This window comes from Eleginops maclovinus, chromosome 3 (assembly GCF_036324505.1).
Source record: "Eleginops maclovinus isolate JMC-PN-2008 ecotype Puerto Natales chromosome 3, JC_Emac_rtc_rv5, whole genome shotgun sequence".
NCBI classification, from domain to species: Eukaryota; Metazoa; Chordata; class Actinopteri; order Perciformes; family Eleginopidae; genus Eleginops; species Eleginops maclovinus.
This window is the reverse complement of record NC_086351.1, coordinates 16,593,736-16,620,249: the sequence shown is the minus strand read 5'-3', so window position 1 is coordinate 16,620,249 and position 26,514 is coordinate 16,593,736. Positions and strand designations below refer to the sequence as shown.

General features: G+C 41.4%; 1 protein-coding gene across 1 annotated transcript in view; it reads right to left on the bottom strand.

The window, feature by feature from the left end:
• Nucleotides 1–25,819, bottom strand: part of adcy2a (adenylate cyclase 2a) — a 56,076-nt gene extending 30,257 nt beyond the window's left edge. The window contains exons 1-3 of the mRNA XM_063879553.1: nucleotides 25,228–25,819; nucleotides 21,655–21,852; nucleotides 1,375–1,536 (exon numbers count right to left, since the gene is read on the bottom strand). Coding sequence (XP_063735623.1) covers nucleotides 1,375–1,536; nucleotides 21,655–21,852; nucleotides 25,228–25,770 — 903 coding nt within the window. The 5' untranslated portion in view covers nucleotides 25,771–25,819. The remainder of the gene's footprint in view (nucleotides 1–1,374; nucleotides 1,537–21,654; nucleotides 21,853–25,227) is intronic.
• Between the last annotated feature and the right edge of the window lie 695 nt (nucleotides 25,820–26,514).

Sequence of the window (26,514 nt, the reverse complement as noted above, 5' to 3'; positions counted from 1 at the left end):
ATACCTTATTGTTGCCATCATTTTTGAACAGGCTTTATAAGCTCACTCAAGCAGCGTTTTGTGCAATAGTATCAATCAATTTATATGAAGGAGGTTGCTAGAATGAGAGAAGATGGTAAAATAATAATAACTTGTCTTATTTGTCTGCTTGAAATCCCCTTTGTGGGTCTGAATTGTGAAATTGCATCCTCAACTTCAAAATCTAAGATTATCAGTAAGGTGTTGCTTTTGTGAAAGGCTTGTTAAACTAGTGTTGTTTTCTTTATGCATTTGATGGAACTAGCCGTAGGTGTATTGGTAATCAATGACTTTTGGAATCAGCTTTGAATTAGCTCAAATGAATTAAAGTCTGCATTAGCCATATAATTAGTTTCCTGTTATTTCTTTCCCAGAATATGCCAACTGCTTGAAAATCCTGCGCTCAAAACAGTCCTATGCTGAAAAAAGGCTGACCTTTTAATAAAGTATAAAAACCACATTAGAAATTCTATCGCTCACCTGCTATGCTAAATCAGTTTTAGTTTAAAGGCCACATCTGTTTGTTTTCCAAAAATACCGACTGTATGATTAAAATGACTATCGATGATCAGGATGGGGAACATTAAATGTCCCTCAAAAAGGTAAAACAGTTCCATAAAAATAAAATCTGGATAATAAAACAAATGACAACAACAGTTGTTACACTTCACATGAATAAGGCAGGGTTAAGTATGTTTAACTATATTTATATATATATATTAAGGTTTAAAAAAAAATGTTCTTAAGGTGTCACACATACACACAACACTTCCCCCATAGCTCCATGGGAACTGGAAATACGCCTCAATGTATGTTAGTGAATCAAAGAAACCTATTCGAGCAAATAACCCCACCCTAAAAATGTTGAATTGTCAGGGCCATTATAATGTTAACTCCTGCTTACTGTCTTTGTGTCTTGTATCGTCCAGCAGTGGCTCAGTCAGTAGGGGCCTGGACTGGGAATCGTAGGGTCGCTGGTTCAAGTCCCCAAATAAACTTGAAATATGGAAGGTGGACTGCTACTTGGAGAGGTCCTAGTTCACCTCCTATGCCCTGCTGTGGTGCCCTTGAGCAAGGCACCAGACACCTCCAATCCCCCCTCCCCATTGCTCCCCGGTCGCTGCACAATACCTGCCCACTGCTCCTAGTACTAGGATGCTCTGCTGTGTGCATGTATGTGACAAATAAAGAGGGTTTCATCCTCCGATTCTTCTAAGTCGAGCGGCTGCTGGCTGCAGCTACACATAGTATTTACACTAGTCATGTTTTAATGTTAAAACAAACAATGGTGTGTGTGTTTTTTTTTGTATTCTATACTGTTGCATCTTAGCACACAATTAAGTTTGATCACCTTACCTGCCACACTACTGGCTCCATGCGATCAGCTGTGGTGGACAGGCAGACACTCAACACAATGGTGTGAGAGGCGGAGGTCAGGATGCTGGCGATGATGGCGTCCCGCATAGAGAACGGCAGCATGGTGTAAACCACAAACACAATGAACAGGAAGAATGACACCTGTGGAGACAGAGACACACTTATGACACACCTGCAGAGCAAAGCAGAAAATATGGAGAAAGAGAGCCAGAGGGATGGATGAACAAGAAGAGAAAATACGGACAGAAATAAAATATCAACAGCCCTGTAAGGAAAGAAGTAGCATGACCTGAGTCTGAGCAGCACCAACACCGCTCCCTAAAGCGATGTTTATTTATGTACTGCTACATCGGTGGCATCAAAATAGTATATATTAAAATCAGGCTGGCTCGGGGATGTTATCAAGCTGGAGAATAACTAGCAAAAGAAATGGAAGGAAGAAAAAGGGCTCGGGAATATCAGTTTAGTTATCATATTGTATGTTTCTATATTGTTTACATTGTGGTATGGGTGGTATCGACCTATTTAATCCTTCTCTATAATTTAACTTTAAACAGTTCATTTTCCAATGAAGTTCTTAAAATGGGCTATTATTCTTTCCTTTCTCTTTTTTCAGACAATAGATAGGCTTTGTCTTGTGGTTATTTTATATAATCTATTAACATTTCCTATTGATCTACCAGAAACATACTGCCATTGAGATAAGAAATGCCCCTTATCAGGATAGAACATGTATACCTCTCAGACCTTGAAAATAACAAATATTTGTGCCATTTATAATACTGCAGTGTTGTGCACTTAACAGTTGATCCACTGTAACAGCATCTTTTGAAGGGAGAGCAGAGTGGGGTTGTGCAGAGTGAGAGCCAGGGTTGGCTTTGACCATTTGATGCCCTATAGGCATGATTTTAGATGGCGCCCCCCACCCAGCCTGAAAATTATAAAGTAGAAAATACTGTATATCAATAGCGTATCCAAGGAATATATCATTTAAAGAATTAATTAAAACTCTACAAAAACAGAAACATTTAGAAATATAGGTAATATACATTAAAAAGGGTACAAATGTAGTTAGTATGCTATCCATGTGAACATGGTTTAAATGGAGGGTGGATGTCAGCTGGCCCTGGTGTGAGCAAGCACTCTCATCATATATATCGTTTGAAATAATCTTCATATACCTTAACAATAGGTACTAACCTGCAAAACTTTGTAGGTTTGTTTCCCATCCAGAATTTAACCTCTCAAAGACCCACGATGGAAATAAGTCATTTGAGTTCCATGTTGTATCATTTATGTTCCTTTAACTGGGCATGTCCTTTGCTGTTACAACCATAAAGTGTTTTTAAGATGATTTGTCAAATAACAGAAGAAACGGCACCAGTAAGAGGAATCAATAGTAATGGAGGAATATGATTAGAAAGAATTAGACAACTAGAAACAAGTTCCTGTTGAGAAGTGATTCTTGATTCATCCATGTCCTTTGCTTACTTAGGTTCCCTTGATTGCAAGAAGCAGAACATGGGGCAATCAGCAATCACATTTCAAACCTTACACCTTTAATATAACATGCTTCCCTTTTTACCCAAGCTCCAAACACACACATACAAACACAACACACACACTTCTTGAATATTCCTTATGTGGCAGGGTTAAAGCAGCTGGAGTGCATACAGAAAGAGGCTAGTGTTCTCGCAGGCTGCAGCCAGGTGCCTGTTAACCTTTTTTGGGTAATTTGCAGGGAAAGCGATGTTAAGTTATGGAGGGCTAGGAGATGGAACGAGGAAATAAAAGCAAGAGAGGGGGAGATAAACTCAAAAACAGTGTCCCCTCTGTTTGAGCTTGGGTTCTACACAGCTTATTTCTTAATGGTAAGCTATGGTAGTGAATATAAATTGTACCAAACCACTGAAGGATTATCTTCAATGCAGATACAAGTTTAACCCAAGTCCAGCAGTGGATCAGTGAGTAGGGGCTTGGACTGGGAATCGTAGGGTCGCCGGTTCAAGTCCCCAAACAACCTTGAAATATGGGAAGTGGACTGCTACTTGGAGAGGTCCCAGTTCACCTCCTGGGCCCTGCTGTGGTGCCCTTGAGCAAGGCACCGGACATCTCCAATCCCCCCTCCCCAATCCTCCCCGGGCGCTGCACGTTATCTGCCCACTGCTCCTAGTACTAGGATAGGTTAAATGCAGATGACCAATTTCACTGTGTGTGCTCTGCTGTGTGCATGTATGTGACAATAAAGAGGGTTTCATCCTCCGATTCTTCTTCTTAAAACAATTACTAATTAGCATTGTAATGATCATCTATGTAGACTCTTTATCTTCTCAAAGTGTACAACAATGGTAGACATGTTAAAACAACATTTCTTACAGTAGATTTACAATTATCATATCTTACAGTTCTAATATTCATTGGTACAGATTGAATATGCTTCAGTATAATTCACACTGAAAAAGAGTTGATTTTATTTTGAAATGTTTATATGTAAGAGAAAACACAAAAGCGTGCTTCAGCTTCCAGACCGTGATTGGGAAGCACAAGGGAGACTTTCTTTAGCCACCAGTCTGAAGTTGATCCTCACTTCAATTATACACATACATTTACTACAACTTGACACCTTTACTGCTGATTTGTTCTCTGCTCTGATCGCCAACATCTGTCTGCCCCCGAGCCACCTTCAATCATTCTCTTGCTCAACTTTCTACACTTGTCAGTTATTCCTGGAAGCACCCACACTACTTCTTTTAAACATCATTTCTCCATCAAAACATATCAATGTGTTTATTACAAAAGCTGGATGGAAGCGACAATACTAGCATTACTTTCCCCAGAGCTGTCAACCACTGTCAAACATAGAGAAGACTCTCTTCTATAAATCAAGAGACCTGTTATTGCAACCTCTCTGTCATCATCTTGCATGGTAAAGCAAGACATTGGTCTCATACCAGCTGAACCCGAATAACCTGCCCACCAGCAGAAGGGCATAGACATCAAAACTCTCTTCTTCCTTGTTTATTCCTGAACTCTAGTATTTCATGCAGTCTTTATAGAGCAGGAAACAATGTCATACAATTTAGTTTAAAGCTGCGGTGCAGGAAGTAGAGTTGATGCAAAAATAATACAGAAATACAGTATGTACTATAAGCTACATTGACAAGCAGAAACACCCTGAAGTGACCATCAAATGACCTTCTTACTTTTTATATTTCTACAAAACAATATTTTCTTGTTTCTTGTTATGTTACCTGAAATGATATACAGATCCCATTAACAAGACTTCTCTTATGTTGCCTGATATAGGCCTAAGTAGCAAAAGGTGTGAAGAAAACAATGCTTTGAAAATCAACAAGATGTATATTCACAATCAGCTACCATTATGACCTCCTTAGTCAATAGAGATTTGAAGATAAAATAAATATGTTTAACATTTGTGCGCTGAAAAATAGTTAGACCACCATATAGGTTTGAAAGACAAGTGCAGAAGTATTCATTTATAAAATAAATCACCTCAATGGAAACTTGAACAACACATATACAGTTACTTTAGAAGACCGTGAAGCCCTGATGACAAAAAAGTCACATATATCTATGACACTTTAAGAGACCTTCAACAATTTAATTCAATCATTTTTATAGCACCCTAATAAATATATAATGCTTCTAAGGTATTTATGTGTATTATTTTGTGTCAAGAGCTAGAAAGTAGTCCCTGAAGGGCATCATGTGTTTACTGTTATCAAAAAAGGAGTGGGTCCTTTTGGTGGATCACCTGTAATGGCTTTTTATGTTGTCAGGTATAGGCGTCCTTTTCTTCTGAAGAACATATATTTTTATTAAAAACAAATTGAAAAAATACCTCTGTTGCTTGAGGTCTGGTTGCTGGTCAAAGCTGGTAGACAGCTTGACACTAAATTGAGAATTTCCTGGAATCAGTAGGAGGCATGCAAGACACGGGAGCTTAAGTTATAGGCTGTATATTTGGTAATGTTATCCAGCTGGCACAGTTTACTAACCACTAGCCTAATATAGGATCCTGCTTCTAGGTGCCAACTTCAATATCTGACCATTTCTTCCTGAGGTCTGACAAGAAATGTCTCTCTGAGCTGGCAGGGTCTCCGCTGATTTGGCATTGTGCCACATGATTCTCTTGTTGTTCATGGCAGCACTATGGGCCACAAACTGTAAAGCCTCACAGCTCAACCTTTGCTATGTCCTTTTCACAGTCAGTAAAGCTTATCTGTAGATCTGCAGTATAGATCGCACTTCAAAATGCTTTTTACATGACTGCATGAACCAATAACCAATAAAGAATAATCCCTTTTGCTTGACTGGAAATATTTTGAGTAGGCTTTTTTTTTAGAGTTAAATTCTGAACAGAATTGTTGCCAAATATTGAACCCAACAAAAGGGACACTGCTCTTGACCTCTTGGCAGCTTTTCACATGCAAGAATAGCTAGTAAGGTTGTAGAGTTTTTCTTTGGTGAACGCTACATGGGTCAGGGTCTGGTGAATGTACCTGCACACCAAATACAAATACACAAGTTCCGCCTGTAAACCTTTGCTAATTTAGCGAGAAATTCTGACAAGCGTATCAGAGTGAAGTCCAGGCACACTTCAGCGAACGCAAATCTAATGGCAGAGCCAAAGAACTTCTTGCCCGAGTTGTGTAGGCTATAAGAAGAGCACTGTGTGTATTTGTTGCTATCACTGTAGGCAGTGTTGGGTGTAACGCGTTACAAAAGTGACAGAGTTTCAGTAATGTATTACTTTTTGCTGTACCGCAGCAATATAACGCAACACATTTTAACCCGAAATGATGTGGTGTTTTGTTTTTAAGAATTCACAAACACCGCCAGACATTCCGACACCAGAGAAATAATTGTGCATCTAGAATAGTAACTCAGTAAGCCTGTTTACTATTGGTTAAGTGGAGAGCTGCTTACTCGGAGAAAAGAAAAGAAAAAGACACGAGTGCGCGCAGGCCAAAGCAACAGAAGGTAACTTTCTCTCGGGCTGCATGCCTCTTGAACCCCGAGAAGTTAAGACTTGTGGCAGAGTGTTGAAGATCTGCAGCCTCTGTCTTCTGTGGAATTGCCGGCTTTTAGAAAGCTTGTCAGCCAAATCCCAAAGGTGAGCTAACATTGCCATAGAGACTCGATCATATACAGCAGGTTACAGGGCCCTGCAGAGGCTGCACTTACATGTTATTAATAACACACAGCGACGTAATGCTACGGTATCAAATATTATTTAGCCCACATAAAAGGAGCATACGTTTAATTTTCAGCATGTACTGCCAGATAGATAGTTTTAATTAATGAGCTGCAATAAACTATATTTCAGCATTTAAAGCCATACTTTTGCGGTTATTTTGGTGAAAGTAACTCAAAGTAACACAAAAGTAGTGGAACGTATTACATATCAGAGACAGTAATGATGTAATGTAACTGATTACTTTAAAAAGACAGTAATAAGTAATATCTACTGTATTACATTTTGGAAGTAACTTGCCCAACACTGATTGTAGGGAATGTGAATGTAAAGGCATCCAACAAGCCAACACACATTTAGCATCATGACCCAGGTGTGTCGATTGTTCTTAAAATGACTGCTAAGGTGCTTTGAATTTCTAAATATAACCAAGGTGGAACTAGTGTGAACATGCTGATTTGTACTTTTCATTTCACGTACATGTACAGTGGGGCAAAAAAGTATTTAGTCAGCCACCAATTGTGCAAGTTCTCCCATTTAAAAAGATGAGAGAGGCCTGTAATTTTTATCATAGGTACACTTCAACTATGAGAGACAGAATGAGAAAAAAAAATCCAGGAAATCACATTGTAGGATTTTTAATGAATTAATTGGTAAATTCCTCGGTAAAATAAGTATTTGGTCACCTACAAACAAGCAAGATTTCTGGCTCTCACAGACCTGTAACTTCTTCTTTAAGAGGCTCCTCTGTCCTCCACTCGTTACCTGTATTAATGGCAGCTTTTTGAACTCGTTATCAGTATAAAAGACACCTGTCCACAACCTCAAACAGTCATACTCCAAACTCCACTATGGCCAAGACCAAAGACCTGTCAAAGGAGACCAGAGACAAAATTGTAGACCTGCACCAGGCTGGGAAAACTGAATCTGCAATAGGTAAGCAGCTTGGTGTGAAGAAATCAACTGTGGGAGCAATTATTAGAAAATGGAAGACATACAAGACCACTGCTAATCTCCCTCCATCTGGGGCTCCACGCAAGATCTCACCCCGTGGGGTCAAAATGATCACAAGAACGGTGAGCAAAAATCCCAGAACCACACGGGGGGACCTAGTGAATGACCTGCAGAAAGCTGGGACCAAAGTAACAGAGGCCACCATCAGTAACACACTACGCCGCCAGGGACTTAAATCCTGCAGTTCCAGACGTGTCCCCCTGCTTAAGCCAGTACATGTCCAGGCCCTTCTGAAGTTTGCTAGAGGGCATTTGGATGATCCAGAAGAGGATTGGGAGAATGTCATATGGTCAGATGAAACCAAAATAGAACTTTTTGGTAAAAACTCAACTCGTCGTGTTTGGAGGAGAAAGAATGCAGAGTTGCATCCAAAGAACACCATACCTACTGTGAAGCATGGGGGTGGAAACATCATGCTTTGGGGCTGTTTTTCTGCAAAAGGACCAGGACGACTGATCCGTGTAAAGGAAAGAATGAATGGGGCCATGTATCGTGAGATTTTGAGTGAAAACCTCCTTCCATCAGCAAGGGCACTGAAGATGAAGCGTGGCTGGGTCTTTCAGCATGACAATGATCCCAAACACACCGCCAGGGCAACGAAGGAGTGGCTCCGTAAGAAGCATTTCAAGGTCCTGGAGTGGCCTAGCCAGTGTCCAGATCTCAACCCCATAGAAAATCTTTGGAGGGAGTTGAAAGTCCGTGTTGCCCAGCGACAGCCCCAAAACATCACTGCTTTAGAGGAGATCTGCATGGAGGAATGGGCCAAAATACCAGCAACAGTGTGTGAAAACCTTGTGAAGACTTACAGAAAACGTTTGACCTCTGTCATTGCCAACAAAGGGTATATAACAAAGTATTGAGATGAACTTTTGTTATTGACCAAATACTTATTTTCCACACTCATTTGAAATAAATTCTTTAAAAATCCTACAATGTGATTTCCTGGATTTTTTTTTCTCATTCTGTCTCTCATAGTTGAGGTATACCTATGATAAAAAATTACAGGCCTCTCTCATCTTTTTAAATGGGAGAACTTGCACAATTGGTGGCTGACTAAATACTTTTTTGCCCCACTGTATATTCAATGTATTTGTTTTCATAGCCTATTGTCATGTTTCCTTTGGAGGAACTGGTTGTTCAGTATCCCAATGGTATAATAATTTACTGTTCTGTCATAAAAACTAAACAAAAGGAACAAATCCTTTCAAATTAGTTTTTCAGAATTTGTCCCACAGAAGGGAAATGTACATTTTTTACAGCAAGTAAAGAGCCAAATATAGCTTAGTATTAATTAAGATGCATGCATAAATATATAGAAATATAATATTATATTATATTATAAATGTTTCCCCACAGTACCAAATTCCCATCCGAACCATGACTCCTGAAGCAAACCATGATTTTTGTGAACAGCCTTATAGGCTACTATACTTAATACAAACCGAGGTAAAGAACAAATAAAAGCCCTACACATAAATGCAAGTCTATGTTTTTAACTTCTAAGAAGCTAATAGACAAACAAGAAGAACAATATGAAGCAAAACTATTGTTTGAATGAACCTTGTCTCTGAACGCAAAAACAAATATAGAGTTTCATTTCTTTGCATTCTTCTTGTCTGTGTTCCTGTGTGTTTATTCTATTCCAAATAATTCCAGTTGCATTACAGAAACCCAGGAGAGAACTGTTTCTAATCTTCTAATCCTATCTGCTTGGCTGAGCTTTAATTGGGCATATTTATTTTATGCTTACATTTTAACAGTTCGGTGATTCCAGCAACAGTAGTTAGGATCCAAACGCAAATGCAATGTTTTTTAAAGCCGTTTAGTGAAAATTGGTTGCAGGAACAGCTTTTCAATCTGGCAAAAAAGGAGGATGACTATTTATAGTTTAGAGAAGGAGAACAACAAAATGACAGCTGTGGAGTTGTCTCTAAGGTGACTAACGGAGAGGATGAACTGAACAGGGTTGAGGGGTAGACAGGTAAGGAATGAGGGCTGAAGTATTCCTTAATTCTTAGACATAATGTCAATAGTGGCTGTGATATTTGTACAGAATTCACACACATAAAATCTTGTGAGAAATAAATATGAGTGAAGAATCCATAAACTAAACCAAGATTTCTAGTGTTGAGGCATAATAATGCTACTAGACTTGGTCTACACAAAATATATAAACTATGTCAAAAAAGGAATACAAAATATTTACCCGCTTATTAATACAAGACAAGGCTTCTAAAGTGCAGACAAGTGTCATTTAGCACAGCAACATAATCTGCTCAAATTCCATTAAAGACGTTTTCTTAATGAATGCCCTAAAATGGCTACTGAATCATGAAATCTTGATAATGCAGGAGGAGAGAAACCTGCTGAGTTGCCCTGCACACTTGATACAGTAATAAAACAGTGAGGAGCCTCCTTCAAGCACATAAGGACCCTCCCTCTGATAATTAAGTGGACAAGGCTTTTTAGGGTCCATCATGGTTCAGTCAACTCTGCTTCTGCCGCATGAATCCATTCCTTGCTAATGACACTGAGTAGTTCATAAAACAAATTATAGAGATGGAGCGTCAGATTACATCAGGCTTTTAGTCTACAGTCTGTGGCAAAGATTAGTTTACCGGCTAGATTTACACTATGAGTGTTTGTGCATGTGTGTGTGTGTGTGTGTGTGTGTGTGTGTGTGTGTGTGTGTGTGTGTGTGTGTGTGTGTGTGTGTGTGTGTGTGTGTGTGTGTGTGTGTGTGTGTGACAGGTAAGAGACAAGAGACACAGAGAGAAAGGCAGTGTCAAGACATCTCGCAGTAAGGGTTAGATGTTGGTCCACACAGATAAGCTCATCTCCCCTTCGTCAGCAAACACAGAGGGCTTTGTGGGGAGATGATAAGCAGCAAATTGATTTCAAAATGGAAAGTGTACTGTATCTAAGCTGACTCTTTGAGGGAAAGGGAACATTTGTAGCCTCTGTGGCATTTCTTTACCTGCCCGTATACTGTCCTGACAGTGCAGTTTGAAATGTAACCATCTCCGGCTCTCATATTACTGTCTCAATATTTATCTTTAAGGAGGTCAAAACAGACAGACTTCATGCCCCTTGAGTAACAACAATACAAATTAAGGACAGTAGCAAAATCAACCAGTTGTCTTATCCAGTGCAGGAGTTCTTTGGAAATATATACAATTCTGAGTACCATCTGAAGGTAGATTAAGCTACACAAGTGATGGTATTTCTTACAGTGAACAAATAGAGTTGTCTTTTTAGTGTGCAATGGCTCTGTCGAAACTAATGTGAACCTGTGGAGATCGTATTGAAACGCAGGAGACGTTCATTAAAGTTGAGCACACGAATGCGTGTCTCGTTTAATCACACAGTCAAAGTTATATCAAAACAAGATGGCGCTGTCCTGTAAACCAACAAGCATGGGGCTCCACGTCATCGTAAACACAGATTAATTAAAGGGACCACGATCCCTTTTTACAGTTGTACTTTTAAGCATAAACCAACGGTCATACTTACAGGCATGAAACAACAGTGTGTAGAACCACACTTAAGAAGGAGGTGAATTCTGTATATTACATTCACTACACACGTCCCCCCAGAATTCACCATATAAGAAGAAAAACAAAAAAACAGTCATCGGTGAGGTGGTCGTATTAAACGGCCACAACGGCTGTGAAGTACAGGAGGCAGAGGAGGCACTACTGCGGCAGGTGTCTCACCATGACACGGGTGTGGGGCATGCAGTGTGGGGGTTTTGGGAGGGAGGGGAGCAGGGGGTGGGGGCAGACCTGGAGGTCGCCCGCGTCTTGGGGGCTGGGCCAATTCAATGGGCCTAGCCACATCCAAATGAGCGGGTTTGAGGCGGTCAACAGAGAGTCGCTCCGGTTTGCCACCCATGTCCACCACAAAATGTTTATCCCCTGTCTCCAACACACGGAATGGACCTTCGTAGGGCGGGCGTAGCGGTCCCCTGTGGGCATCGTGGCGAATGAAAACATAATCAGCCGTCTGAAGCCCAGCGGGGATGTGCGACTGAGGGAGGCCGTGACGGGAAGTAGGGATAGGAGCGAAAAGCCTCGCATTGTCTAGTAGCGTGGCTCGCTGGAGAGTTGCAGACCAAGGGGCAGTGGTGCTAGGGACAAAATCCCCTGGAACCCGCAACGGCTGGCCATAAACAAGCTCTGCGGATGAGGACTGTAGGTCCTCCTTTGGTGCAGTTCTGATGCCCAGCATTACCCACGGGAGCTTGTCGACCCAGTTGCAGTCTTTGAGGCTGGCACGAAGAGCAGCCTTCATCGACCTATGAAATCGCTCACAGAGTCCGTTCGCCTGCGGGTGATATGCAGTAGTGCGGTGGAGTTTCACACCTAGGCTCTGGGCAACAGCGTTCCACAGCTCAGACGTAAACTGCGCGCCCCGGTCAGAGGATATGTCTGATGGAGTGCCGAAACGGGCAACCCAGGTGCCGATAAATGCACGTGTCATCTCCACAGATGCCAGCGATGTCAGTGGCACAGCCTCAGGCCAACGGGTGGTCCTGTCAACCATGGTCAACAGGTAGGTGAAACCCTGAGAGGAGGGCAGAGGGCCGACCAGATCAATGTTAACATGGTCAAACCGTCTCTCTGGCACTGGGAACAACTCTAACGGGGCTTTAGTGTGGCGGTGTACTTTGGCCCGTTGGCACTCAACACAGGTGTTAGCCCAGTCCCGAACGTCCTTCTTGAGGCCGTGCCAAACAAATTTTGCCGCAACCAGCCTCTGTGACGCTTTAGAACCAGGGTGGGAGAGACCATGGACGGCATCAAAAACTTGTCGTCGCCAAGCCATGGGAATGATTGGCCGAGGGGAGCCTGTGGAGACGTCACACAGGAGCGTGGTGCTGGTATCGCCAAAAACCACATCCTCCATCATCAGCCCAGTAGTTGAGCTCTTAAGGTGTTGCACGTCTGGGTCTGTGGTCTGGTCCGCTGCCATTCGGCTGTAATCCAAACCAAGATGGACTGCCCCTGCCACAGCCCGTGACAGGCAGTCAGCCACCTGGTTGTCCTTACCTGCAACATGCTGTAAATCCGTGGTGAACTCGGAAATGTAGCACAGATGACGTTGCTGGCGGGCGGACCACGGCTCAGCCACCTTGGCCATGGCGAAAGTCAGCGGCTTGTGGTCGACAAAAGCGGTGAAGTGTCGCCCTTCCAGCAGGGAACGAAAGTGTCTGATGGCGAGGTAGAGGCCAAGCAGCTCCCGGTCGAAGGTGCTGTACTTCCGTTCACTGGGGCGCAACTGACGGCTGAAGAAAGCAAGCGGCTGCCAGGCCCCGCCTACCCACTGCTCGTAGACGGCACCGACAGCGTAGTCTGAGGCGTCCGAGGTGATGGCGATGGAGGCTGAGGGAGAAGGATGTGCCAGCATGGCGGCGTTCGCCAGGGCTGTCTTTGTGTCAGCAAAAGCTTTGACCCTGCTTTCAGTCCAGTCTACACCGTGCTTGGGCTTACCTTTCAAGGCCTCGTGCAAGGGCCGCATGAACTGGGCGGCTCGAGGAATGAACCGGTGGTAAAAATTCACCATGCCCAGGAACTCCTGCAGGGCCTTGACAGTGAGCGGGCGTGGAAACTGTGTCACCGCCTCCACCTTTGATGGGAGAGGGACTGCACCATCCTTGGTGACTCTGTGTCCCAGGAAATCGATGGTGGAGAGACCGAATTGGCACTTGGCGGGGTTAACAATTAGCCCATGTTGGCTGAGGCGCTCAAAAAGTGTTCTGAGGTGCGCCAGATGCTGAGCTTTGGAAGTGCTTGCTACCAGGATGTCGTCCAAGTACACAAAAAGAAAAGGCAGGTCTCGTAGGACAGAGTCCATGAGGCGTTGAAAAGATTGAGCAGCATTTTTAAGGCCGAACGGCATTCTCAAAAACTCAAACAGGCCAAATGGCGTGATAACTGCTGTTTTGGGAATGTCCAGTGAGTGTACCGGCACCTGATGATAACCCCGGACGAGGTCAACCTTGGAAAAAATCACCATACCAGCCAGGTGTGATGAAAAATCCTGTATGTTCGGGACTGGGTATCGGTCAGGTGTTGTTGCCTCATTAAGCCGCCGGTAGTCGCCACACGGGCGCCAGCCGCCACCGGGTTTGGGGACGATGTGGAGGGGTGACGCCCACGGGCTGTCGGATCGGCGGACTATGCCCAGGCGCTCCATGTTAGCAAACTCAGCCTTTGCAACGGCAAGCTTGGTCGGGTCGAGGCGCCGAGCACGGGCGTAAACGGGAGGACCAGTAGTGGCGAGATGGTGCTCCACACCATGCTTCACGGCAGACGCCGAGAAAGTGGGCTGAGTGAGGGCCGGGAAACCAGCCAGTAGACGTTGGAAGTCATCTGAGGATGAGAGCATACTAGACAGTTGTATGGAGTCAGCCCCGCTGAGCGTGCACCTATATGAACAAAACGTGACAGCGTCAATCAAACGGCGGTTCTTGACATCCACTAACAGTCCGTGTGCACACAAAAAATCGGCACCAAGGAGGGGAAAAGCAATGTTGGCTGTAACAAAATCCCAGCCAAACCGATGCCCTCCGAAACACAACTCAACATATCTCTTTCCATATGTGCGGATGGGGGTCCCATTAGCAGCTTCCATAGGGGGTCCATGGCTGTCGGTCGCAATGTCCAAACGGGATGCAGGCAGGACGCTCCTCTGTGCACCCGTGTCGCACAGGAAACGTCGTCCGGAGATGCTGTCACGGATGAAAAGCAGCCTGCCTACGCGGCCAACGCTCATGGCCACTACTGAGCGCGGGCCCTGGCGTTTCCCGACCCGCCGAAACTGCATGGAGGACGGCATTTAAGAGCCTTCGGTCCAAACTTCTCATGGTAAAAACACATACCCGAAAACTGCTGGGGGCCTGAAAACTGCTGCCGACCTGTAGACTGCTGCCGGCCTGAAAACTGCTGCCGACGAGAAGATGTTGCAGCAATGAGTGCGGAATCGTCCTGTGGCACAGGAACGACGTGCGCGGGAAGGAGCGCCGCCATGACACAGTGCCCGTGACTCGCCAGGAAAAATTTATCAGCCTCTTCAGCCAGTCTCCGACAATCAGTGATTGTGGTGTTTGCTAATGCAGCTCTGACTTGGGAAGGAAGCTGACGCAGAAAAAGTTGCATGAAAAGAAAATCAGGTCTGTGCTCACCTAGGAGATCCAGCATACGGTCCATGAGCTCAGACGGTTTGCTGTCACCCAGTCCCTGAAGGGAGAAAAGCCTGCTGGCTCTCTCAGCATCTGACAGTTCAAAAGTTTTCAACAGGTGGGCTTTAAGTGTTGCATACTTTTCAGCTGCGGGAGGATTTTTAAGGAGGCTCACCACTCTGGATGCTGTTGAATTTCCAAGAGCTGATACAACGTAGTAGTAACGTGTAGTATCAACGGTGATTTCACGCAACGCGAACTGCGCTTCAGTCTGGGCAAACCATGCTGACGCAGATGATTCCCAGAATTCGGGGAGTTTGAGGGTAACAGCGTTCACCGTCATTTTCGTGTCGTGTCGTGTTGTGTCTCTGGATACGTCCAGCAAACAAACGTCAGGGTCACCAGTGTGGAGATCGTATTGAAACGCAGGAGACGTTCATTAAAGTTGAGCACACGAATGCGTGTCTCGTTTAATCACACAGTCAAAGTTATATCAAAACAAGATGGCGCTGTCCTGTAAACCAACAAGCATGGGGCTCCACGTCATCGTAAACACAGATTAATTAAAGGGACCACGATCCCTTTTTACAGTTGTACTTTTAAGCATAAACCAACGGTCATACTTACAGGCATGAAACAACAGTGTGTAGAACCACACTTAAGAAGGAGGTGAATTCTGTATATTACATTCACTACAAACCAACATTAATTGCTTAAGGGAGGGATAAGTCAACACAATGATGCTGGTCCACTATTTATATTCAGTCACTGTTTCTTAGCCTGAGTAAAGTAAAATCAGTTATTTAAAAAACACTGCAACTGTTGTGGCAATGTAACAGCAAACATGACACTGCAGATTACTGAGCTCACCTTACCTTCTAAAAAGAGTTATATTCCGCCAGCCGTGGTTTACAAGTGGGTCAACAGTTCATTACCTGCATTTGGTTAAGTTTATATCTCCCTTAATGTTGATGTATTTGTCTTCATTGGACGGTTGACTGTTTAGAGGAAGATTGGAAGTGGGGATATATAGAGACTCTGACCAAAAAAACCCCGGGAAGTTGCGGTTACATAGCATTTACCCAAACCCTTCGGATTCCACCACTGCACTCACCGCTCTTAACCACTCCAGCACTACACCAATAACAACATGATCTACACTTCAAAATGTGCTTTTTGGTTTTCCCATTGGTGGCAATTTCCTTGTCATGTTGCTACAGTGGTAATCCTCTCTTTTTTTTGCATTTCCCTCTCACTATGCTCCTGTAGCTCCTGTTCAAACCCTTTTCTCTTCCTCAGATTTAGGACATGATACATTTCACTTTCCAAATCCCAGATATGTGCTGTGGATTTTTGCAGGATCATTTTCACATTTGATTTATTTCACTGTTAAGTGGTGTGTTGCATTTTTTTTTAAATGGAAGGAATATACTTAAAACAGATTTTGTTTGTGTTCCTTTGGGGACAATATCACATACTGTAGCTTTCATTGACAGCGACAGAAGTCTCTGTAATGGGCAATCGACTTTGGAAAAACAGCATAACTTTAATTAAAAGATGACAACATGGTATCACTGTCACTGCTAATAACTAGAGAAACGGCCAATGTCAGAGGGAAGTAATCATCAGAAATTAACACAGTTTCTTTCTAAAATGGTCACTGAACACATTTGGCCTATATATGTAACTGACCCATGCTTATTTAGTCCAGTTGAGTCCACAATTAATTCTCTTTCTGCTCTGCTTTTTTTGTTATTTTCCAACTTCAGAGAGCAATACAAGACCCTTTGGCCACTTTAACCACACTCTTTGTCACTCTACATGAAATGTATATCTTTGTAAGTATTGGATTTAAAACATTTCAACGACGAAATTAAATTCTGGTAAATTCAAAATGGTGTACCACAACTTAAACACAAACCCATCACTGTATATCATGTATGCATTCAGGTCTCCATTCTTTCTGTGTCCAATTTTTCTTTTGCTATCTTCATTAATTTCACTTCTGACCACTTTTCTTTCCAAAGGATGCCACATTGTTAATTATTCAGGCATTTGAGTCTGCTATTTAAAGCACATTACAGAACATGCTGGTATCTTAGCAAAATATGTCCTTTAGTTATCACTGTTTCATTTATTTCTTTGCTCATGTAACATGTGTCATTTTAATGTGTGTTCATGGTTAGCAACACTTTCCTTCACTAACTAGCAACAGCAACATTATATGAATGACATAGGATGAAAGCCATCATCCTTAATGGGCTTAGGACTTTACATGACAGTTGAGCTGGTTGGAGAGCATGATGTCCTCTGTTTAATTATTGTTTAATTCCCCTACTTCTCATGGTAACCTCCCGCTACAGTACGGAGCATTTAATTAACTGGTTTCTACTTCCCCCTGTTACTTATCCAGAGCAGACATACACTTAACGACTGCACAGTAACACCAGGATGAACTCCGATTCAAAGACTTTTCTATTAATATAATTGGCTTATAAGTAAATGCTTTGCATGCTCCAAGTCCAGGATTAAGTGATTGCAATCAGGCAAATTTCACAATAGGTGAATATCCAATATAGTTGGTGGCTTTAATAATGATAAATGTCCACATGTCAAAAGCACACTCAAACTACCAAATGTGCAAAAGTAAACAAATACATTTTAATATTACATTAGTGATTATTCAATTCAAAGCATTTACTGAATCTAGGGCTGAAACTGGTTATTACCAGTCTTGAGGAGTCGTAACATTTATTCTTATTCCTATTCTTATGTACACACTGCCCTGCGGTATTACTGCTGACTTCTTAATCACTGAACAGACTCAAACAGCTTGCTAACACTAGATCCAACATTTGGTTCGAGTTTTCCGTTTTTAGACGTCATTGGCTTGGTGAGTTAGAGAGACTGTGCTATATGCAGATGAGCTGTGGAATTGCATTGAGAAACTACTTCTTCATCATAAAACAACATCCTCACCAACCTGGACCCCTGCCAGTTTGTGTGCCAAAAGACCCGAAGGATGCCGTCTCAACTCCCCTTCACTTTGCTCCCACATTTCTGGAAAATAACTACAACTACATCAAAATGCTGTTTGTTGATTTCAGCTCAGCATTCAACACAATCCCCCACATGAAACTGAACTTAGCCCCCTGGGCATGAGTAACCACACTCTGCAACTGGATATTTGACTTCCTCACAAACAAGCAGTCGGGATTGGTAGTTCACATCGCCTCCACTCAAGTGTTGAAGAGCGAAGCGCCCCAGGGGTGTGTGCTCAGACCCCTCCTGTTCCAGCTGTACACCTACGACTGCAGCCCTCAACACGAAGATAACCCTGTTGTGAGGTTTGCGGATGACAGTAACTTCATCGACTTCAAATAGAGAGAAAAAGCAACAATATTCCAACGTGGTGCTCAGAGAACAGCTTACTGCTGAACTACAGTAAATCTAAGGAGCTGCTCATTAAGTATTGGCACGACCTGGTCGATATCAACGGAATTTAGGTGGAGCATATAAAGAGTTTAAAGTTCCAAACAACCGGACATGATCATCACATTCAGCAGTAGTGATATAGGTGAGAAGAGGTCCCTTTAAAGAGCCCAAAGGTAATTAAAGGCCTAATCCTCCCTTTTCCTTGAAGTCTGAAAGTTTTTAAATTGCCATGTTTTTTTAAATAAATGTACTTTGAGTTGGGAAATATTGCCAAATCAAGCAAGAAATTAAACAAGTAAGGGGTTAAATAGCAGCTCTAGTATATCAGAATTTTTCTCACCTCTAGCTTGACAACTTGTAGCATTAAGTGTTATCGGCATGGATAAACTGTTTCTAGCTGCCACAGATGGTAACACTGGCAGTAATGGATTGAGAAATCAAAAGGCATTAGTATAAAACGGATCCCTTCTTTACCAAATTTACATTCAAAATCTAGTGTTATCTTTTAATGCAGATTTTTATCAACTGAAAGTCATGGCACTTTACCCAAAACTCAGCAAAATATTCTATGCATGACATTGCTGACCCCTTCAGCTTCCAGGTACCTTTTTCTTTCGGTTTCAAGAAATACACTTCAGTCAATATGTATACTGTATAGCTGAGCATGCCAACGCTATGGTTTGGGAAATACATGATGTTAATCCAGTGAGGTTACTAAGGTAAAATAAGATGACAGAGTTACTCAGCCAGCTGATGGTATTTGTAAAGATACATCATTATTTCTAATGACAAAAGTATTGTTTAAAGGACAGTCACTTCAGAGTGAACACATAATGTTTTATTGGCTGGATCATGCCCTACACTAAAAAAACATTAACATTGACTTTAGGTTTCACATAATTGTATAAGGTTAATAGAAAGCAATAGTATTAAGTTTAACCTATAATTTTGTATTCAAACGTAATATTATTGTTTCCAACCACCCTAATACAATTATGTGTAATTTCTTTACATAATACATTTATTTAGGTCAACGTTTCAAAAAGAAAAAAAATACAGTGATTAGTGTTTTTAAGGGAGGACAAAAAAGTGGACTAATAGAAAGCTTATGGTTTTTATTTTATCCTGGCTTATTAGCGAATAGCACATCTCGAGTGGTGAATGAGATTAAATTACTGTAGATAATCTATAATATGGCAGAAGCCTCTAAAAACACAGAAGGCAATACCAGTTGACAACAATGTCTCTTCAGATACAGTAAGTGTTAATTAACATGGCAAAGATGCAGTGGACACAGAACAGTAATGGCATAATGGCCTGACATTTCTTGTAAGCAAAAGAAGGGAATGAATGGTGTGTCGTGTGAATCAGGGCATTTTTAGCTACCTCTTTGTGATAGACCACATTAAACATCTGTTTTGCCAAGATGCTGAATGAGCACGGCTTTCTAAAGCTGAAGACCTAATGTACTGTGCTGCTTTCAATGAGCAGCATGTAAATGGGAATTCTACTGTCCGTCTTGCTAAATTTATCTGCAGATGTATACAGAACGAATAATCACAGCACACAGTTGGTAAATAGTTATATTACAAGAAGAAAACAATACTTGAATACAAAACAAAACAAATGGGTAATTACACTTTTTACTACTTTACTTTTACACTAAATCATAACCCCTGCGCTACTGAAAAATTCAATAAATGTCAAACTTTATAGGAAAGCTGTTTTCAGATCAACAGTCATTGTTATGCATTCTGCCTCATCTGCTGCTGTACAGCAAGAGGGCTACATACTCAGTAAGCCTGCAGTAGTTCCTTAGAAGCAAATAGAATAGCAAATATTTGGATAAAAACATCTATTGATTCATTCTACTTGATATACAATAGTTTCACACCAGAAATCGGCCAGGTTTACACAGAACACTTTTCCTACCAATGCAACCCCATTTATACTGTACAGTGGTTTGTAGCTTGTGTAGCTTTGATCTATACAAACAGACATCCCTTGAAACAGCAGTTAAAGTTAAACAGTCAAATAGTAAGCCATTTGAATATTTCTCACTAGATAACCAAACCCCACATTTCTTATTTGTGTGTTTTAGATGTTTCCCTTTTTTGTATGCTTAGAATTTCTGCTCTACTGTGTGAGTTGCAGACTCAAACAAGCAACCAAATGGATGTTACATGCTGGACCAAACCTCCTATTTTGAAAGACTTTAACCAGACAGGATCTGATTCAGCTGTAGCTGTGGATTTGAAGTCAGGTCAAAAGGTCTGACACATGATACTTACCTGTGATTATTAACAGTTCAAAAATAATGCAGGTGGATATAACTCATACTATGTGTTAAGAATTCTTCATGTTCAGACACTCTTATTTAGAAATAGGCTCTTATTTTTGTAAAGCATTTTGTTTCTGTTTCCTGTTTTTGCTTTGTATTAATGTATTCGACACGTGTTTAATACATACATGGTTATTGCAGCAATACATAGAGAATGTATATATTATTTACAGTCCTTTTATGTCCTGAGTTAATGTTGACAGCCAGTAATATTCTCAGACGTGTGTTTTTCCTCTTGTGTTGTTGTTCATTCTCCAGTTGTCCCATTTCTTTAAATCCTCTGTTATGCATGTATGTACAACAACAACCATTATCTGCAAGTAAAGACATTCAAACCAATCTGATGACTCTTTGCTCACTGACCAGAGGCCTGATTATCCACATTAACAGTTTAAAGGGGGTCAATACCCAATACTATGATAAGGCCTTTTTCATTGTTTACTTCAGGGCATTTTTTTGCCCTCTGAAGCCTAAACTCCTGTTTCACATGAGTCCATGTTTAACAACACTCTGCACTATAGACAGCAGATAATATCATCGTAGACTGAAAAACAATATTTTGTCTAAAAAACATCCATTTGTGTTTACGCCTTAGGTTGACGCAAACTCAAGTGAACAGAAAATGAGTGCTACCAGATTTCATGCTGTTTTACGGCATCAGGAAAATCATTTGTAGATACTTCTCTCCTGAACTCTCATAACATGTGCACTCCAACAAAATCCCCACAGATGTTGCCATTAACCAAAGGAGAACTCAGTTTATTGGAAAAAAGAGTTAAGGGATAAATAACAATCATCCACCAGCTACATCCAAAATCCTACATTTATCCTGTGTGCTTATATTTGGACTATGTTCTGTTTGTTTAGGCACTCTAAAGCCTTTCATTTTCAAGAGATAGTCCTGGGAGTGAACCATGTAATGTGCTGTTTAAACAGATGTGTCGTTTACAATCTGTTGTTTTGGCTTTCCCTTACAGTAGTAAATCTCTACACTGTCAAATAAATCACAGAGGGAACCACATATGTCTCGACAACAAATAAATTCACGATAAATAATCTGCATCTTACCTGATCCCATGGACAGATGATCCCGCCAGAAAACATAAACAGGTAGCCCATGGCAACCAAGCACGCCCAGATGACCAGCGAGAAAACACGTAGAAGCTTCTTGAAGATAGACTCAATGCAGACGAGTACAAAAACAGCCAGAAAGATAGCCATTGCCGTGGGCACAGTGATTACAAAAGCCACATGGTCCTCAATGTTCTGAAAAAAGCAAAAGATACAAAATGTACAAGATTAAAAGAGACAGTGAGAGATGAATAGGGGACACGTGATTTAAGACAAACAGAAAGACATATGTAATGCATCACATCAGAATAATTAATCTGAGGCACAACTAGGTTTGCCCAAGAGAGATAAATACAGAAATTAAGAAAGACAGGGAGGTCTCAAGGGAGCATGAAGCAGCCTCACAGTGTTATAAAATGCCACGCCTCAGCCCCGTCTTTCCTCTTTAGTGTCCTAAAAAAACAAAAACAATCGAGGCAGACATGTCAGTGACTCACCCAGAGAAGCAATAAATACATAATTCTCTTGTAAATGTTCCACTTTTTCAGCAAAGCAAGGTGTGTAAATCTGCTTAGCTTATTCAATCTGAAAAACGAGTCAGTGACATGATATAACCAATACCTGCTCTGTATAAAGCTTTAACTTTTGGTAAGGGTTAGAATTAGAATTAGGGTAAAGTGACATAAAACAAAGCGAGAGAAGATTCAATGGGAAACAGAACAAATACTTATAATATACCAAAGTATCAACATTTTTTACATTAATTTATTTTTGTTTCTATAATGTAACTGTTGTGTGTTTCTAGATAGTTATTGATGAAGCATCTATTTTTACATTGTACTGATACATTTAAAACATGTATTCAATAGCGCATACAATGTACAAGTGTAGAATAACTCTATGGTCTGTTTTAACTGTCATTGAAGGTAAGAACACCACCTATTGTGTTGTTCTACATTATCTTTCACTTGAGGGAGAAGAATAGAAGACATTGTATCTTTTTATAGAATTATTGTTTTTTAGATAAAAAAACGGCTCGATGAAAGCAAATTGAGTATGCTGTTTACAATTGATTTGCTCTTTAGAATAGTACTCTTTTAATACACATGGTCAATATTGGTCAATGTGCTGTTTACAATACATAAATGTAAAAGCAGAAAAACCTTCATACTGAGAGTACATCTTATCGAGTGAAGGAAAACGCTAAAAAGCCCCTAGTTTAACCAACAGCAAAGTTGAAGCTGCATCCATAATGGATTTGCTGCTGCCTTTCTGAAACACACTTAGATCTGAAAGTTCTAATAAAAATTTCAGGAGTTTCTTCAAGGTGAATGTTGGAGGATAGCACAGTGAAACGAGCCATTTGTGGTGCCTGCCTTTGTCAGGTTTCATCACATCACTAATTTGCCAGTAGTGTGATGGAATAGAAAAGGGTCAAGACACGGATATGTATGCAAAACCTCACCGGCATTTCAGCTGTGTAGGTATGCAGATATCTTTGAATCAAAATGATTTCAAATTCAAACCAAAATGGCCCTATTTCCCGGTTTTATTGAATTTTTATTTCAACTTTTTACCTTGACTGTAGCAGCTTGCCATAGTATTATTTGCCCTGACAGAATTTCATAATACATTTGTTTGCTGCTCTTTGCGCCCACATAAACTTCTAAAAGACTTTGGTAAACCTACGATTGTTTCATAAAATCCTGTTAAAACCACTGTTTTCATTGACACTAGATCCTAATTCACGCATACAGCTATGTTTGCTTTTTAATTTATTTTTGATCTTTAAAAATGCTTAATATTAAACATGTAAATTTCAAAGAATTATGCAAATGAAAAAGTGGATTACATTTAACTGCTACTACTAGTTTTCTAAATAATAACAGCCATGCATACTGTTCTAATATCATTGAATAATATTATTTATTAATTTTATTTATCACCCCTGAAAATCACAAAAAAGCATACTCATTCCTTCTTCTACCAATCTCTTTCTTTCTCCTGCTTAAGCCCCCCACCCCCACCTTTCCGCTGTCTTTTTCAAAGGCTCACAGTCAATGCACTGGAAAGGCAGAGGATATTAGTGGCTGCAGAGAACCACAGAGTGTCTGTCTCGCCCCAAAGCAGAGCTCCAAAAAGCTCAGGATTTAGGTCAGCCAGCCAGCAGGATGAAGGGATGATGGGATACAAATGAAAAGAAAGACAGAAATATGAAGAGGTGAGACATGACACAGTAACGAGCCTGCAGAGTAACAGGGGATGACGGAAGGAAAAAAAGGGAGTAGCTAAAGCCATGCCCATCCAATACAAGAATAGAGAAAGGGAGAAAAAAGTATATGTAGGACAGACTGACAGGGAAAAACATTTACTGAAATATATCTGATTTGAAGGAAATATTTCCTCTTAAAAGTGGGGATTTCAAATGATTCCTTCACAGTTCTGGAGTACCCGTGGTTCTAACTCTACATCAATACTTAATGTTAAGCTGCTGGTTAATTTACACTTTCACACTTTTCCACAGCTTTGACACAAATACTGCCAGCTGGATGAAATAATGAATCCAAAGTGAACTATCAATTAGTGACTTCCTTGGCAGGAACACCAGAAGTGGCTAAGGTAATGAGTCATAACACTGATTGATTGTCTTGATTGCATTGAAATGCTGGCTGTCCACTCATGTTACTGACCTCACCATCTGTTTGTTGTATGTTACACTGCATGAAAACAACTTCATAATGCAACATTTGTGCTATGGGTAGGATGATGTGTGTGTCTGTCAGTGCACTGTCTGTCTCTTTCAGTTAATTTCAGACTATCCTTTCTTTATAGCAGCAGAGACAGGGAATGGAAAAGTCAGCCCCAAATGCAAAAAATGTTATCGGTATTCTGAGTATATCCTCTTAAGTGTGTCATTATATTGTGTTGATATATCATTATGTACACAAAATCATTTTCTTTTTTTTCCATAATATTCATTAAATTGGTTTGCCAGTATCACATTGGATTTATCATGCTTATAGAGCAAATATCCCCCTGTCAAAAGAGTGACAGAGGGAGACAGATCTCCTTTCTGTAGTTCAGTCAACCATTCGCTCACACAATAACTAAGCCCCTTATTCCCCCCTCACTTTTATCTCACCCTTTTCCTCACATTAGTGCTGCAATGAGGACCGCATGCTGCGAGAGTGAGCATGCATAAAGGTGTTTCACAAGTATGCTTTATGTGTGTGCATGTTTGTATGTGTGCATGAGTCTATGAGGAAGAGGAGCTTGTGTATTGTGTTTGACATGCCAGGGGATTGTGGATGTGTGTGTACAAGTGTTTTTGTACACACAATTGGTAAGATAGTTGGTGTGACCTGATTCCTATGCATGCTTCTAAAAAATGTGAGAGTTCACAATATGTGTGGACACCACATCTGCCTAGATTTGTAAAGTGTACAATAAATAGGATCTTCCTGCCATGCATGTGTCCATTGTCCTGCTTGTTGGTTTACTTGCACTTTCTTTGATTAGCAAAAATGCATGTGTTTGAATGTTTCTTCATGCTGTAAATGAAAAGCTTACCAGTCCCGAAGCAAAGAACACAGTCAGCAGAGCCAGGCAGGCTCCCATCACTATGAGCAGCAGAAACACAATCAGAGGATGCTGCTGGCTCATACAGTAGTAGGACTCATACAGCCAATCCGGGGACCTGTTCCTCTTATCCTGTCCTCTTCCCCCTCCTTTATCTCCTTCACCAGACTCCCCTGGCCGGTTCAGGAGATACCGCTTCCTCCTTATTGCCTCTTGCCACATGGATCTTGGAGCCGAGAAGGAGGAAGGGGAGGGATGGAAACTAGAGGGGGCAGAAGAGGTTGTCACTGCTGAGGAATTAGTAGTTTCCACCACAGATGAGTAGCAGTTGCTCTGGTCTGCTCTCCTGCTGTTGTTGTTCCTGTTGGGGACCCTGGAGTGAGGGCTCCTGATCTCCAGTGTATCCTTCGGTTCCTCCTCCACCTCCTGCCTTAAGTCCTTCAGGCTGAGACAACTGAGCGCTGAGGCTGAGTCAGAGGAAGCGTGCGCTGGCCGGAGAGGTGGCAAGAACGCACCGAGCGTAGAGCGCAGCATCCTCCTCTTTCTCCTCCTGACAACATGTTGGAGCGGGAAATGAAGGGGAGAGCAGAGACTGAGTGCTCTTTAGAGTGAGAGAGAAAAGTGGGAGGGAAGTGAAGGGGAAGGGGAGGGAGAGAGGGCTAAGGGGGAGGGGAGGTGGGAAAAAAAGGGGCAGCAGCTGGGAGAAGGCAAAAAGAGAGATAGAGAGAGATTACTCCACTTACCTTTTTGCAGAATGAATAATGTAGTTACAATGCAATTCAAAGAAATTGGGCAACATTAAAAAAAAATAGTAACTGAGCTTCATCCAAGAACTCGCAGCTTAATCTGGAGATGATGATGACACTCTGAACTCAGATAGCTCAAAACATCACACCCTATGTTTTTCAGCCATCCTCTTCCCTCTCTCCTGCTGTCATTCCGTGCAGTCAGACAGCAATTTGGTGAAGCAGCTACCAAACGTTAAAGGTGAACTTTTGGCGGATAAACATTTAAAAAAAAAAAAAGATTAGCTGGTCGAGGTCAGTTTACAAATTTAAAATAAAATAAACAATAGAAGTAATTTACGTAAACAACCTTATGTAATTTCATTTTGCTCGTTGAATGCGTGTCATAACTGAGTGCTTGCCAACAGATAAAGCTTGAGTTCATCTGTTATCAATAAGCAGCTCAGAGAGCAGGGTAAAAAGATGAAAAAAAGTCGACAAACACTAACAAACATGCCATATTACTGAATGCACTACCACGCAATGACGCACA